At 38.5% G+C, this 16019-nt stretch overlaps 1 protein-coding gene across 2 annotated transcripts in view; it reads left to right on the top strand.

Annotated features, from left to right (window-relative positions):
- cpne3 (copine 3) overlaps positions 1 to 16019 on the top strand; it is a 38025-nt gene that overhangs the window by 10378 nt on the left and 11628 nt on the right. For both annotated transcript variants that reach the window (XM_008108421.3, XM_062980207.1), the window contains 8 exons: positions 2757 to 2936; positions 5747 to 5821; positions 6886 to 6957; positions 7456 to 7539; positions 7808 to 7897; positions 10407 to 10505; positions 13454 to 13540; positions 14196 to 14255. In XM_008108421.3, the coding sequence (XP_008106628.2) occupies positions 2757 to 2936; positions 5747 to 5821; positions 6886 to 6957; positions 7456 to 7539; positions 7808 to 7897; positions 10407 to 10505; positions 13454 to 13540; positions 14196 to 14255 (747 nt within the window). The remainder of the gene's footprint in view (positions 1 to 2756; positions 2937 to 5746; positions 5822 to 6885; positions 6958 to 7455; positions 7540 to 7807; positions 7898 to 10406; positions 10506 to 13453; positions 13541 to 14195; positions 14256 to 16019) is intronic.

Here is a 16019-nt window from a genome sequence, read left to right as displayed (position 1 = left end):
TATCTTGACTCCACACTGCCATATAATCCATTTCAGTGTGCATTTTATACAGCTGTGAAGAAGGGGCCTCATATAATCCAGTTCTAAGCAGATAATTTAAGATTATCAGTATACAGTAGACTCTCACTTATCCAACATAAACAGGCCGGCAGGATAAGTGAATATGTTGGATAATAAGAAGGGATTCAGGAAAAGCCGATTAAACATCAAATTAGGTAATCGTTATACAAATTAAGCACCAAAACATCATATTATACAACAAATTTGACCGAAAAGGTAGTTCCACGCGCAGTAATGCTATGTAGTAATTACAGTAGAGTCTCACTTATCCAACACTCGCTTATCCAACGTTCTGGATTATCCAATGCATTTTTGTAGTCAATGTTTTCAATATATTGTGATATTTTGGTGCTAAATTCATAAATACAGTAATGACTACATAGCATTACTTGCGTATTGAACTACTTTTTCTGCCAAATTTGTTGTAGAACATGATGTTTTGGTGTTTCATTTGTAAAATCATAACCTAATTTGATATTTAATAAGCTCTTCCTCAATGCCTCCTTATTATCCAACATATTTGCTTATCCAACATTCTTCCGGCCCGTTTATGTTGGATAAGTGAGACTCTACTGTACTGTATTTACAAATTTACCACTAAAATATCACAATGAATTTAAAACACTGACTACAAAAACATTGATTATGAAAAGGCAGACTGCGTTGGATAATCCAGAACATTGTATAAGCAAATGTTGGATAAGTGAGATTCTACTTTGATATGAAATAATTTCTGGGATAGAATAATGCAGAACAATATAATCTCTAAAACCAGGACAGTAAATAAATAAAGAAAGTAAATAAAGCAGGGAAATTGGAAATTCCACAAAGGAAACAATCAGGGCCAGCTAACACCTCCCAAGAAAGGATTCTTCCAGAAAGGAAGCTGAGAAGGCAGTGAAGCACTGTGTATTACCAAAGTCATTATTATTACTATCATTATTATTATTATTATTATTGTGTTGCGGTCAACCGTTAAAATGAATACAATCTGGCTCCAAGTATTCAAAAACACTAAAATCAGAATATATAAAAATTAATGTGGTATAATAAAACAGAACAATACAATCTCTAAAATCAGAACACTAAATAAAGAACAACACTCTGAAAACAGGGGAATTCCACACAGGAAACAATCAGGGCCAGCTGACACCTCCCAACAAAGTATTCCCATCATCAAAGTCTGGCAAATCCTCTGTTTTCTCAGGGCCACAGACAGTAGAAGCACATAAAATATCGCAAACAACACCGCTCTGAAAACAAGGGAATTCCAGACAGGAAACAATCAGGGCCAACTAACACCTCCCAACAAAAAATTCACTCAGAGGAAACAGCCAGGCTTTAAATCTGCAAGGCCATTACATCCTAATCATTTTTCCTAATTGCAGCATTCATACTTGTCTCCAAGAGACAAAAAAAAACAAAACAATCAGAAATATTGTATATTCACAACCTTTAGGAAATAATATCCCCTGATGGCACAGCGTGTTAAAGCGCTGAGCTGCTGAACTTCTGGACCGAAAGGCCGCAGGTTTGAATTGGAGGAGCGGACAGAGGTAGAGCCCCCACTGTTAGCCCCAGCTTCTGCCAACCCAGAAGTTCAAAAACATGCAAATGTGAGTGCATCAATAGGTATTGCTCCGGTGGGAAGGTAACGCCGCTCCATGCAGTCATCCCACATGACCTTGGAGGAGTCTACGGACAATGCCGGCTCTTCAGCTTAGAAATGGAGATGAGCACCAACCCCCAGAGTCAGACATGACTGGACTTAATGTCAGGGGAAAATGTTTACCCTTTACCTTAACTAGCACCAATTCCTCAATACTTTATTTCCCATACCACCATACTTCGCCACAGCAACGCGTGGCCGGGCACAGCTAGTTTTATATAAGGAACATAGTTATATATAGTGAGATTTGCACATCTACAACAAGGGTGTTCATCCCTTTGATTTCCCTGGGCCACATTGGTAGAAGAAGGGCCACACATAAAAAAATGATAACACTTACAATAACTGATGAGCCAAAAAAAAGATCCAATCACATTTTCGTGATATTTACAACCACTGCTAAGCAAAAGTCTTTGCGTAATAATTATGTGCCACCACAGCCTTTTAAAATCGAACAGATCTTCTGGCTGAACTGTTTTCAGTTATAATACAAATTACAGATAATACTGCAGTATTTGTAGACATAACATATTGTGATTATTCCTTTGTCATCTACAAAGTTCATTCTCAAGAACCACACAAAGAAAGCAAGTTTGTGATTTTTAGTAACTTTACAATTTTGTGTTGGGCTGTGTTCACAGGCAGAACACCACATGCTGCCTGTGGGCTGCAGGTTGGACAGGCCTGAGCAACAGATATGTAGGGCCTACTGAATTCTTCTTTTTGTTTTTCGCCTCAGATATTATGATGCAGTACTTTAAAGAAATAGTTTTATCCTTAAGAATCACATCAGCATCCATTTTGCAACTTTTTGCCTTTTCTGAGTGTGCAAATTTGTGGTGCTGAGTTAAAGTTTAAAGCCAGGATGAGAAAGCAGCCTTTACCAGGGATAATTCTACCTTTAACCAGCTCATTTGCCAAATTACATTTTAGCTATAGAATGTGATAGCGGCACAAGATCCAAAGCTAGATTTTAATTAGTAAAAGTGAACTGTAATAGTGTAATGACCGCTATGTTATATTGCAGGTTGATCGCACAGAAAGAATAAAAAATTGTCTGGACCCAAAGTTTTCTAAGAGATTTCTAATTGATTACTACTTTGAACTAGTCCAGAAACTCAAGTTTGGAGTGTATGACATTGACAATGCAACCGTTGAACTGAGTGATGATGACTTTTTAGGAGAATTTGAATGTACCCTGGGACAGGTAGGTATATATTATTCCTGGATTTTTCTCTGTTGTTTTCATATAATTGTGGTACAGTTAGCCCTCCGTATCTACAGACTCAAACAACCAGAACTTGAAAATATTTTCTAAACATTCAAAAAGCAAAGCTTAATTTTGACAGTTTATATAAGGTTTTTTTTCGTGTCAGAAGCAACTTGAGTCACTTCTGGAGTGAGAGAATTGGCTGTCTGCAAGGACGTTGCCCAGGGGACACCCGGATGTTTTGATGTTTTTACCATCCTTGTGGGAGGCTTCTCTCATGTCCCCGCATGGAGCTGGAGCTGATAGAGGGAGCTCATCCGCATTCTCCCCGGGTGGGATTTGAACCTGGCAGTCTTCAGGTCAGCAACCCAACCTTCAAGTCACGAGGCTTTAATCCACTACGCCACTACCCTATTGTATATAATAGGACTTGAACATCCATGGATTTTGGTATCCTTGTGAGGTCTTCAAGCCAAATCCTAGGGGATACCAAGGCTCGACTGTATTGTTTTGTGGATAATTTGTTTTGTTCTGCTCACAGAAATAGCCTACCCCTCAGTGTTTACTTAAAGAAAAAAGTGTGGGGAAATGATGCTGTTTTGTAGATCCTCATTCTGCCATTTCTCCTTTTCAATGAGAATCAGTTCTTTATTACTTATGAGAAGTGTTTCTGGCATTCCATGTGATATTTTGCAATTTCCATTGATTAATTTAACCATGGTGCTAAATATATATTTAGTTTTCATAAATTGGAGCAAAACTTCAGATATTTGGACTGATCCGTTTTAAAAAACCAAATGTAAATACATAGTACAAGAGGCAGACTTCTTTTAGTAACCTGTTTAGATGGTTATTATTTATAGATTTGCTGTACTTTTCTCCCATTTTCCATCTCTTTTCATGGACCAGCCATTCTACATAAAGATAATTATTGTTGATAATTATAAGTTTGACTGTTTTGAGTTGTTCCTAGAATAACTGTCTTATCTTAAGGAAATCATGGTTTCATAAACTAAAAATAAGCTTTCGACCTGTATTCTTGACCACTGACACAAAGCCATTTTGCTTACATTACCTAAGTTTCTGTCCTATAACCTTTGACCTAGAGTCAAGAGAAACTACATGACAAACTAAGGAAAAGGTCTCCACTACTAGTACAGCCTGGGTCCTATTACAGTTGAATGGGATAGATATCAGCACTAGAGACAAAATAATCATGATGAGTACAGGAATTTACATAAGGGAATAAATCATTTTTGATCTATTACACCTAATAACGCACTTACTTCTAGTATTATGTTAAGATTGTTTAAAATGTGAGCTTAGGTTAGATCAACAATTCCCAAACTTTTTCAAGTCGCTACCTCATTTTATAGAGTCAAAGTGACCCATGATCCTGATACATTAAAAATAGGTTTTTTAATAGGGTAAATGAAAACACATGGAAAATGGATTTTTTAGTACAATATAACTCAAAATGATGTTAACTTACGACATATTTAATGCGATGATTTAAATTGTAAATCATTAACATGCTTAAAAATTCATAGTTGTGTTTTTGTTAATGACCTGATGTCATTCTCGATATTTAATTTGTTTCTTGTTTTGGTTTTCAATTGAAGAAGCATTGAAAATCTGTTCTCAGATAGATATGTAGAAACAAAGGGGAGCAAAACCCGAAATACAATCATGGTGACATATGGATATGACCAATATGTATATACCAGAATTGTGTTTTCCATCAAATAAGTTGTGTACTGAGGAATCGTTCCGCAGATCTCTGTGCAGGATGCAAACAAATCTCTATGCAGATATAATGTGATTTTTTTGCTTTCTTCTAAAAAAAATTCCATAGCTCACTACTGCCCGGCAATCCCACAGAAACCCCTTCACAACCCCATTTGGGGTCACAGTGCATTGTCTGGGAACCACAGAGTTCGGTTTGGATTTGATTCCTAATCGTTAACAATGTCTTAAAATCTGTATAAAAGTCAAAGTATGTCTGTCTGTCTCTGTACCACAAAAGCTGTTATTATGTAAAGTGTTACTACGTGAAGGAAGAGAAGGGAAGGGGGAAAAGGTATGAGGGGAGGGAACGAGCAAGAAGGGATGAAAGCAGGAGGGCAATGGCCCCTCCAACATCATGTAGAGAAGGTAGTCAGTAAACCTCAATTTCCCTGATTTGATGTGTATGAGAACTGTGGTTTGAGGAAATCATGACACAGTAGAGTCTCACTTATCCAACACTCGCTTATCCAACTTTCTGGATTATCCAATGCATTTTTGTAGTCGATGTTTTCAATACATCATGATATTTTGGTGCTAAATTCGTAAATACAGTAATTACTACATAGCATTACTGTGTATTGAGCTACTTTTTCTGTCAAATTCGTTGTATAACATGTTTTGGTGCTTAATTTGTAAAATCATAACCTAATTTAATGTTTAATAGGCTTTTCCTTAATCTCTCCTTATTATCCAACATATTCGCTTATCCAACGTTCTGCCGGCCCGTTTACGTTGGATAAGTGAGACTACTGCAGTAGCATTGAAGTTTTTTTGTGAGGATAACAATGATACTGGATGAGACAGACCTATTTTACCTTTTAGAACCATGGTATATTGTTGTGAATTTTGCAGATCAGAGTTTTGCATCTGAGTTGGCTCTTTAGGTTGCAGAATTCTTCCTCCAGACACCAGAGATATATTACATAGTCGTTTGCTTGCTTTTAAATAGTACCAATTGTGAAAACTTTACAGTAGTAATTTTTTCATGTTTTTGTCTGGGTCATTTTGTATTTTAACAGATTGTTTCTAGCAAGACACTGACTAGGCCTCTAGTGTTGAAAAATGGGAAACCCGCAGGAAAAGGAAAAATCACGGTATGAAAATTTAAGTTTTCTTGCTTTTGTGAGTTACTGTGTACCTGATTTTAATCTGGTATCCAAACAGTATGGATACAGTCAAGAAAGAAGTTAAATATTCTGTAACGCTGTGGGAATAATTCTACAATGTATGTATTCTTTTCTAGAAATAAACTCATTCTCTATACCAGTGGTTCTCTACCTGTGGGTCCCCAGATATTTTGGCCTTCAACTCCCAGAAATCCTAACAGCTGGTAAACTGGCTGGGATTTCTGGGAGTTGTAGGCCAAAACACCTGGGGACCCACAGGTTGAGAACCACTACTCTATAAAATAGTGCTTAGTTTTTGGTTTTAAAAGTTATTCTTGGGTCCTATTTATTGTTTAACTTTCATTTGTATTATTCATGTATTGTTGCCTTTATTTTTGTTGCACTCCTTTTTAAGTTACAGAATTACAGCAGACCCAAAATACACTCAAGCTTAGTTGTGCTTATCCAAATGCTTGGGCATGTGATTCATTAAATCGTTTGGTCACTCTTTAAAAATGGAGCACAATTTTAAAAATTATTTCAACATGGCATCCTGTTCAATATAGCAGGTGCAGAGATGGGGGAAGTCAAATTCTGTAGAACATAACCAAATTTTCACTATATATTTTTAAACCTATTATTTGATGTGGTACATATATTTTAATTTCATCTGTACTAGAGATGGGGTTCTAAATCCAATATGATGCTTGATTTTTCTAGTCTTCTTGTTTGTAGTTCTTCATGACATTGAAATTGCTCGTATAACTTCCCAACCACCCAGAACTGATTTTAGGCCACACAAGAAGATGCAGGAATTAAAAAAGAATTGTCCATTTCTGCTAGTCAAAGCAGATTTCACTGATATAATGTCACCATTGGACACTTACTCTTTTAACAGCTACTACTATCAATAGGTTCATTCTGTTTCTGGGTGTAAGAAATGTATCAAACATCCCACAAAATCATTAACCATTTGTCATTCTTCAAAGAGCACAAGATGTATTTCATTGGGAGGAAACATTTAATGCTGAATCTTGGCTATGCTTACTCAGATTACTGCTGAAGAAGTAAAGGACAATCGAGTGATCATATTTGAAATGGAAGCAAGAAAACTAGACAACAAGGTATGTGGAGGAAAAATTAATTTGAAATCAAATTTAATTTCTGCATGCGGTTTCTCTGAAAAAACAATATCATCAGTAATACTTTTGCATGGGATTTGGATCTATGAGTATTTTCACTATCACTTCACATCAGTTTCCCTTATTTTGTGGTTTGGCATTGATGTTTGTAACTTGAATGTATGAATTTTATAGAACTGATTTTAGTAAAACAGTAATATCAGTTGTTTGAGGGAAGAAGCATTTCTCTTTTTCATTTTCCCATTGATCCTTAAATAAGCACCTTAATATTGAAGTTGGTTTGCATTTTCTGTTGAACTGCTGATCTCAGGTAAAAGCAATACAAAACTATGTTTTTGTCAGAAAGGTCCTCTGTAATTGTTCAAAGTGTGTGGTTGTTAACCGCTCTGAGTCCCCTTGGGAAGAAAGGAAGGCTATAAATAAAGTAAATATAATATACTATAATATAATTTTGGAGTAATAATTAATCTTTATTTGCAGGATTTTTTTGGAAAATCAGATCCTTATTTGGAGTTCCACAAGCAGACATCTGAAGGAAACTGGGTGATGGTACACAGAACAGAAGTATGTTTCTTCTTACTTTTTATGAGCTGGGGTGAATTGCTTTCAATTAATTTGATATCTGATTAGGTCTGCTGAATCTGCTTTGATTTTCACAGGATGTACTACTTTGGAATGATAGCACATATGGAAGAAAATTGTAAAAATGTTGGAATAAACACATCAGAAAATATTAATGATAGCTATCTCAATTACTAATAGCAGATTTTATCAGAGAAGGCTAATACACAACAAAACCTTGATGTGTCTTAATATTTGTGTTCCTGTTTAGGTTATTAAAAATAACCTGAATCCTGTCTGGAGACCATTCAAAATTTCTCTCAATTCTCTATGTTACGGTGATATGGACAAAACAATAAAGGTAATGTATGAGGAATATGCTAGCATATAGAATGGGACTGAACAGGCTATTTTCCTTTGAGTATTCAACACTTCAATTATGTTTTGAGGTTATTTGAGTTATGAATGTGCTGTTCCCATTACATAATGTACAGTCCTATAAGTGGAAGAACATGTCAGGAAAATAGCAGCAAAAGCCCTTCTGCTATCAGAACTTTGATGCTTGAAAGTAGTTTTGCACTGACATATGTCAGCTGTCTGTTTGTTTTCAGTGGCATATGTGCAATTTTGCATATATTGCAATATGCTTCTGCAAGAAATAATTATCCTACTAGAGACAGAAGTTTGTAAAATGCGTGATCTCTGTGCTTTCAGAGCTTTCTTAAAGTTATATTTTTTGCTTACCAGTCATAATGCAATGAATTTAGTTGGTGTCTCTGTGTTTATAACTCAGTTGCTCAGGTGTAGATTGTTTTGTTTTTTCCTTTTAATTTGATAACCTATTTTTCTGCATAATTTTCCTTTTGCCCAATTTTATATTTAAATACTAGTTTGTTACCCATTAGCAACAAGGAATTGCAAACTAGTGGAGGAGAAAAAGATCATCAGTACCTCCTTTGCACTCATCTTGGAAGTCAAACAAGTTGCCAGAGCAGGGAAACTTCCTCTTCCATCAGTAGCACAGAAATTAAGTAGGCCACTGTGGGAAGTCAGACATCTCTTTACTGCCAGTCCTCAGCAGATGAGTGTGTTTTATTATTTACTCATGGAATAGTATTTCTGTAGTTATGCACAATACTGCTGCTTTAATTAACACCAAATGAATTAGCCTTCCAGAATCCATTTCCCCATTTTAACTCATCTTGAAATGCTCCCAGTTGCAGCTGTGTGAGGAAAAACAATCCTAAAAGTTAATTAGCAAATAGCAACTATTGGATTATTTGCTCAGAACATACATTTTTGAAGCCTTGCAAAGATAATCAGTTTGCCACCCTAACTGGTCTTGCACATCTTGACATGCTTAGGTTCATGTTGGTTGGCTTCCTTCAGCTCATTAATATATTTTTGTCATATTTTCCTAGTTTTAGTTCAGTTTACTTAACTGTATTTTTGCCATCTAATATGTCTCCTATGCTAATCTTTCTAGCTTTCTGTCATTTTTATAAGAAAAAAAGAATAATACTAAAAAGTAATCTGTTTGTGGCCTTTTCTATGTAGCTATTACATTTTGCGTTTTAATTTTTTAGCAAAATACATATCTTAAAGTAATTATTTTCATGCCATGTTCCAATAAACCATAATTTGATTCTTACTTCATTTGGAGCAAAATAAAACTTCATGAATATGTAGGTCAGTGCCCTAGTATTCTGCATCTGGCCTGCCATATTGCATCCTCCAAAGACAATGGGCAAAGTACAAGAGGGCCTTATTACTTTTTGAGAAGCAGGTAGAATTAAACTGTTGCTGTAATGAATGAGAAAAGCTGGTATTCTATAATGACTCACTAAATAATGCTTTAATACCTTATGCACACAGTATCTTATTGATCTGGGTATTTGGCTGAGTAAGTAAAATTATTATCTAGTTTTACCTGACTCCAAGTTGTGTTCATGTGTTGAAAGGGTTGTTTATGTATTCATCTATAAGACACAAACAACTCTCTTTGATATCTCATGGTGCAATTTCTGAAGTGTTTTTATGTGTGTTGAAATGAATTGCTGGAGGCTTTTCTTATGGTGGAGGTAGGCATGCATTTCTTATGTTTCCTTGTACATATGGTAAACATGTGTAATATACATCTCATCAACATGGAAGAAAAAGACTATAACATTAATGTTGCTATTTTGGTTGAACATCTGTTGTCAATTTCTTAATAAACAGATTGTTGTATTCATTGTTACACAAAATTGGAAAGCTACTGAAAAGTTAATACAAGGAATAAGTTTTTGACCACCCTGTACCATGTCATCCTGATTTCATCTGTACTCTAGTTCTGTGTGTCTGCATGTTCACATAAGTTGATAGAGCATGTGCATGCATGTTAATAACTTTGGGGAGCTTAGGCTGCAATGCTGTGTCCACTTCCTAGGAGTAAGCCTCATTAAAATACAATATTTATTTCTCAGTAAACCTGTATTGGATTACACTACTACTTCATTAGAATAGGTGTAGTATTGGACCTAAGGAACAACTGACAGAAAAAAAATGAGGCTTGATCTCAAGCAACTTTAAATTCTTCAGAACTGATCATTGAAAGTAAAAAAAAAAGTATTTTAAAGGTGTAATTGGTGTCTTGTTGATGTCATAAAATAACAGTAATCTATGTTCTACATTTTCAGTATAGAACCTTACAAAAGCCATAGTTGGGGCTCTGTAGATCAATAATGATGCATTTTAATCTCATCTTCCTAATGTTAGAGTTGTGAGTGGTAGAGGCTTCAAATGTAGGATTTCTTTTTTCTTGCTGTGTTGTTTCTTGATAGCTGTGTTATGCCCATGATATACGTTAATGGCCAATACCTTCTTTTTAGGTGGAGTGCTATGATTATGATAGTGATGGATCACATGATCTTATAGGGACCTTTCGAACCACAATGTCACAGATGAAGGAAGCATCTCGACAATCACCCGTAAGTCCATGTAGCATTTCCCAACTTATTAATTAAAGTAATGAAATAATTAAAGTAATTGAGTCATTAAAGTCATTAAAGTCATTAAAGTCATTAAAGTAATGGAGCCCCTGGTGGCACAATGGGTTAAACCAGGGGTCCCCAAACTACGGCCCGCGGGCCAGATGCGGCCCACCGGGGCCATTTATCCGGCCCCCGCGGCGGTGGCTCCTTCCTCCTCCGTCAAGGAAGGTGCATGTGGTGTGAAGGAGAAGGAGGAAAAGGCGATGCCTTTCTCGTCTCCCTCGCCCCACGGCACCTTTCCCCAAGCCGCCAAGGAAGGGCCGTACAGGGCGAGTAAAAGGCATGTGGCTTTGCTCTCTCGCCCCGCTTTCCCCCGCTGCCACAGAGGAAGGGCCGCACGAGGCGAGGAAAAGGTCTGTGCCTTTCCTCCCTCACCCCGCAGGTAGCTTTCCTGCCGCCATCGCCGAGGGAGGCAGTGGGAAAGATGCATGCGGGGTGAGGGAGGAAAGAAAGGTGCACAACTTTTTCTCATCCTGTGCGCACCTTTCCCGCTGCTGCCACTGAGGAAGAGCCACACGGGGCGAGGGAAAGGCGTGCGCCTTTCTTCCCTCGCCCCACAGCAGCTTTCCTACCGCCGCCGCTGAGGGAGGCAGTGCGAAAGTGAGGTGAGGGAGGAAAGAAAGATGCATGGCTTTTCCTCGTCCTGTGCACACCTTTCCCGCTGCTGCTGCTGAGGAAGGGCTGCATGGGGCGAGGGAAAGGCGTGCGCCTTTCCTCCCTTGCCTCGCAGACAGCTTTCCCGCCGCTGCTACCAAGGAAGGCAGCAGGAAAGGTGCGTGCAGAGTGAGAGAAAGGCTCACGCCTTTTCCTTGTCCCACATGCGCCTTTCCCGCTGCCACCGCCGAGGAAGGGCTGAACGGGGCGAGGAAAAGGCATGCACTTTTCCTTCCTCGCCCCCCGCCAGCAGCTTTCCTGTTGCCGCCGCCGAGAAAGGCCAGCATGGGGCGAGGGAGGAGGGAAAGGTTCATGCCTTTCCTGCCTCCTCGCTCGCCTCGCACGCTCCTTTTCCGCCTCCTCCCTCACCTGGTGTGTGCCTTCCTCAGCGATGGAGGGGGCAAAACAACAATGGAAGCATGTCTGTGGCAAAAGGTAGAGGCCTCCCATTTTATCTTCCCATACAGACTCCCTTCTTTGCAGCCCTGTCGTGGATTCATTTTTCTTGAAGGCTAGCAATTTCTTCCAACCCTGATTATTACAATATTATTGGTGTTGGTGTTGGTCAGGGGTGCTTTATGTTTTGGTTCACAAAGGGAGAATGGGGTTGGACTATATGGCCCAAGGGGTCTTTTCCAACCATGTTTATTATGGTGGTATTATTATTATTATTATTATTATTATTATTATTATTATTGGGTGGCTATCTGTCAGGGGTGCTTTGATTATGGTGTGGTGTACAAAAGCAGAAGGGGGTTGGAGTAGATGTCCCAAGGGGTCTCTTCCAACCTTCTTTATTATTTTGATGATGATTAACATTGAGGTTGTATTTGTTCCCTTTTTGTTTTTGGTTTTTTGGTTTTTTTTACTTCAAAATAAGATATGTGCAGTGTGCATAGGAATTTGTTCTTAGGTTTTTTTAAAAACTATAATCCGGCCCTCCAACAGTCTGAAGGACCGTGAACTGGCCCCCTGTTTAAAAAGTTTGGGGACCCCTGGGTTAAACCCTTGTGCCGGCAGGACTGCTGACCGAACGGCCAGCGGTTCAAATCCGGGGAGTGGAGTAAGCTCTAGTTCCCCATGCGGGGACATAAGAAAAGCCTCCCACAGGATGGTAAAAACATAAAAACATCAGGGCGTCCCCTGGGCAACGTCCTGCAGACGGCCAATTCTCTCACATCAGAAGCAATTTGCAGGTTTTCAAGTCGCTCCTGACACAATTTTTTTTTAAAGTAATGCAATGGTCTTCAGAGCTTTTCTTCAGAGCCTGCACTCATAGGAACTAATATTTCTAGTATTGCATCTAGCCCAATCGTCAATTTAAATCTTAAAAAATATTGAGCTGAACTTAGTGTTTTATAAAGCATTTTTCACGGACTTAATGCAGGACAAAGGAGAACTAGTTTTTTGTGAGTGTAAGTGGAGGTAATAAATATGACAACATGAGCTAGTTCAGACACTGCATTAGCTTATGACATGAACTTGGTGCAGAATGAGACTCCTGCTGCTATTGCCTCTCCTGTTGGTGAAGACAAATCATTGTTAATATTAATTTCAGTTAATTTGAGTATAATGCTAAACTTGCAGTTGTTAAAAAGGTGTGTTGAAGCACAGATATAATTCAGGTAATATGAGGAAACAGTATCCACATTTTAAATTATCATAAAAATCAATTAATATAAAATTGTGTGCACATTCCCCCCCCCCCCCCCCCCGCCCCAGGTCAAACCTGTACTGATAGTGTATTACAAACTACAAAGTGATGGAAAACAGCCACAGTGCCTTCAGTGCCTATTTATTTATTTATTTATTACATTTATATCCTTCTCTTCTCACCCCTAAGGGGACTCAGAGCGGCTTACAAATTAAATTTACATACAATATTATATTATTAGCATAGCACAATACTGGCAATAAATTGCCATATTGTACTATATCTATATTAATTAATAATATTACATGTAATATATAATATATAATAATTATTATTATATTGTATTATTAGTATTATATTGTATTAATTCAATACAATGCAATTCAGAAATTTCCTACTCATGAAAATTCTTATGATTGAATTATATCTGCTTCCTGGCCCCATTAAGCTCAAAGCAGGAAAGGTAGAAAAAAATATGCAAGATGACTCTTGGCTATCTTTTGTTCAGCAAATTTCTAACTTGGAATGCTTAGTCTCACAGTCTAAATACATGTTCCATTCTGTTCTATTTCTGCAGGTTGAATTTGAATGCATCAATGAAAAGAAGAAGCAAAAAAAGAAAAGCTACAAGAATTCAGGCATTATCAGTGTTAAACACTGTGAAGTTAGTATCCTTAAATGCAGTATTCTTATTTAAGTGTTGTCTTTCCTGTACAGTTGACTTTTTATCATCCTACTTAATGCAATTTGCAAGTATTTTCTACATGTGAATTGCAGCAGTTTCAGTCATGTGAACACTAAGCCTACATATATATATTAATAAAGGCTTAGTATGACTATAACACAAAGATTGGGAAAGTGTGGTCTATGGATTGTATATGGCCTTTGCCCCCCAATCCAATTGAGGCACGGTTGCGCTTTTAAAATAGAATGCCTCCTATGCACGCTAGAGACTGTGTGGTGGGCCCCTCAGTTTTAGCCATGATGAGGCATGATCAATTTTAGGCCTGTTTCATCAAGTTGACTTTTGGAAACTGTAAATAAAGCATTTCCATGACACTCAGTCATCAATGGTCCTGTTCAAGTCTTGCAAACTAGGAGAGGGCTTTCTAAAAGAAGGAAGTAAATAAGTGCTCATTTCAAGCAAATGAAATAAAATAAACAGTGAAAATGAGACAAAATTAACAAGTGTGGAGCTCAGCACTCCAGCTAAGTGCATGTACAACCCATAGACCTTGACACTGGGTTTTAGAGAAGAAATGATTAATTGCTTTATTTCCTAGAGTATATCACTGAATATTTGAATATTTGTTCTGCAGATTATTATGGAATGTACTTTCCTTGATTACATCATGGGAGGCTGCCAGCTGAATTTTACTGTAAGTAAGCTATAGATCAGGGGTTCTCAAACTTTTTCAGCCGCGGAGCCCCAATAAATGTTTATGTATTATATTATTATATATTATATATAATGTATATATATCAGGCATGGGCAAACTTTTGGACACGGGGGCCGCATTGCATTTTAAAATCTGACAGATGGGCTGGGCCAGTGGCAGATAGACGGAGAATTTTTGTGTAAAAAAAACAGAACGAATTCCTATGCATACCTTGTTTGTAATGAAAAAAAGAAAAAACAATACAGTATTTAAAATGAATAATTTTAACCAGCATAAACTTAGCAGTATTTCAGTGAGAGACCCAGGAGCCATCCAGTCCAACCTCCTTCTGCCGTGTAGTAAAAGCACACATAAAGCACACCCAACAGATGGCTATCCAGCCTTTGTAATAATAATAATAGCAGAAACCCCAGGGGTCATCCAGTCCAACTCCCTTCTGCCATGAAGAAAAAGAGTTCTGGAAACAAGAAAGGCGTGTGGGAAAGGGTCTGTTTAGTGAGGAAGGAAGGGAGAGAAGGAAGGGGAAGGGAAGAGAAGGAAACCCTTCTCGACTGAGGTAATCAGCTTCAGCATGTTCCAGCCCTTGATGGCGGTGGTAGCAGGGCCCAAGCGCTGCTTCTCCAAGGAGTCCTTGGTAGACAAGGACTCAACCCCTCTGAAAAGGGCCCTGCGGCCGACCCTGGGCTAACCCCCGTGGGACCTGGAGACCGCATTCCCTACTAGTGCTGCCTCCAGGCCCCAGCTCATGGGACCCCCGCTGCCGCCTCCAGCCTACTCTTCAGGGAGAGTTCTGCCAGTGCTGCTGCCCCCTTCCTCCTTGGCCTGCTCTATGCTACTTTTCAGTTGCCGCCATGAATGCCCCCTCCCCCGTCTTTTTGTCATCCCACTTTCGGTGGTGGCGCGCACATCCAGCTCTTCAGCAGTAGGGGAGCAACCAGCCAACCAGTGCATCCTTCCTTGCCGCCATGCACTTGGAGGAGGAGGGGGAAGAGATAAGCCTGGAGCCTCTGATTGTGCTTCACAGAGCACAATTTGAGAAGCACTGCTATTGATTATTACAAGTGGTGAAGAGATCCTGTCCAGCTGAGAAGAAGCAGTGTAGAAATTCCAGTTAAGGTTTTTATAGATGAGGTTCAAGATCCTACATTTGGGCAGTGTATGTAGTGGAAATCTTTGTTCCATAAATGGAACTGGTATCCTGGAAACTACCTTAGAAATGATGATATACATTGTATGTTGTCATTTCTGACTTATGACAAGACAAGGGGAAACCTATTATGGGGTTTTCTTGGCAAGATTTGTCTGGGAAGGTGGGTTCTATTGCCTTTGCCTGAGGCTACCCAGTAGGTTTCTATGGCCCCGCAAAAATTCAAACTGCTCTTCAGAATTATAATCAATACTCAAACCATTACACCACGCTGGCTCTCTGGCAGCAGAAATAGGTGATTGTCTTTCCTCCCAAGGGACAGGAAACTTGCACCAAGGAAGATATCTAGTTCTGCTCACATTGATTTGTGCAGCAACCTTTGCTTGGAGTAAATTTATTGTAAAACATCATAAGCTCTAATGGAAGGGAAGGGTAGATCTGGGGATAAGAGTAAGCAAATCTTAGATTTTCCCCTCTATTTTTTACAAGAAAAAATCAAGGAAGCATATATGGTTGTTTGCCTTTCACATTTTATCCTTGCAGCCAGCCCTCTAATCGATTCTTGAAGACTTCTCCTAATCTTAATGTGGCTTGGC

The sequence above is a fragment of the Anolis carolinensis genome, chromosome 4 (genome assembly GCF_035594765.1).
Source record: "Anolis carolinensis isolate JA03-04 chromosome 4, rAnoCar3.1.pri, whole genome shotgun sequence".
Lineage (NCBI taxonomy): Eukaryota > Metazoa > Chordata > Lepidosauria > Squamata > Dactyloidae > Anolis > Anolis carolinensis.
Note: the sequence above shows the minus strand (reverse complement) of the source record. Positions and strands in the feature narration are given on the sequence as shown.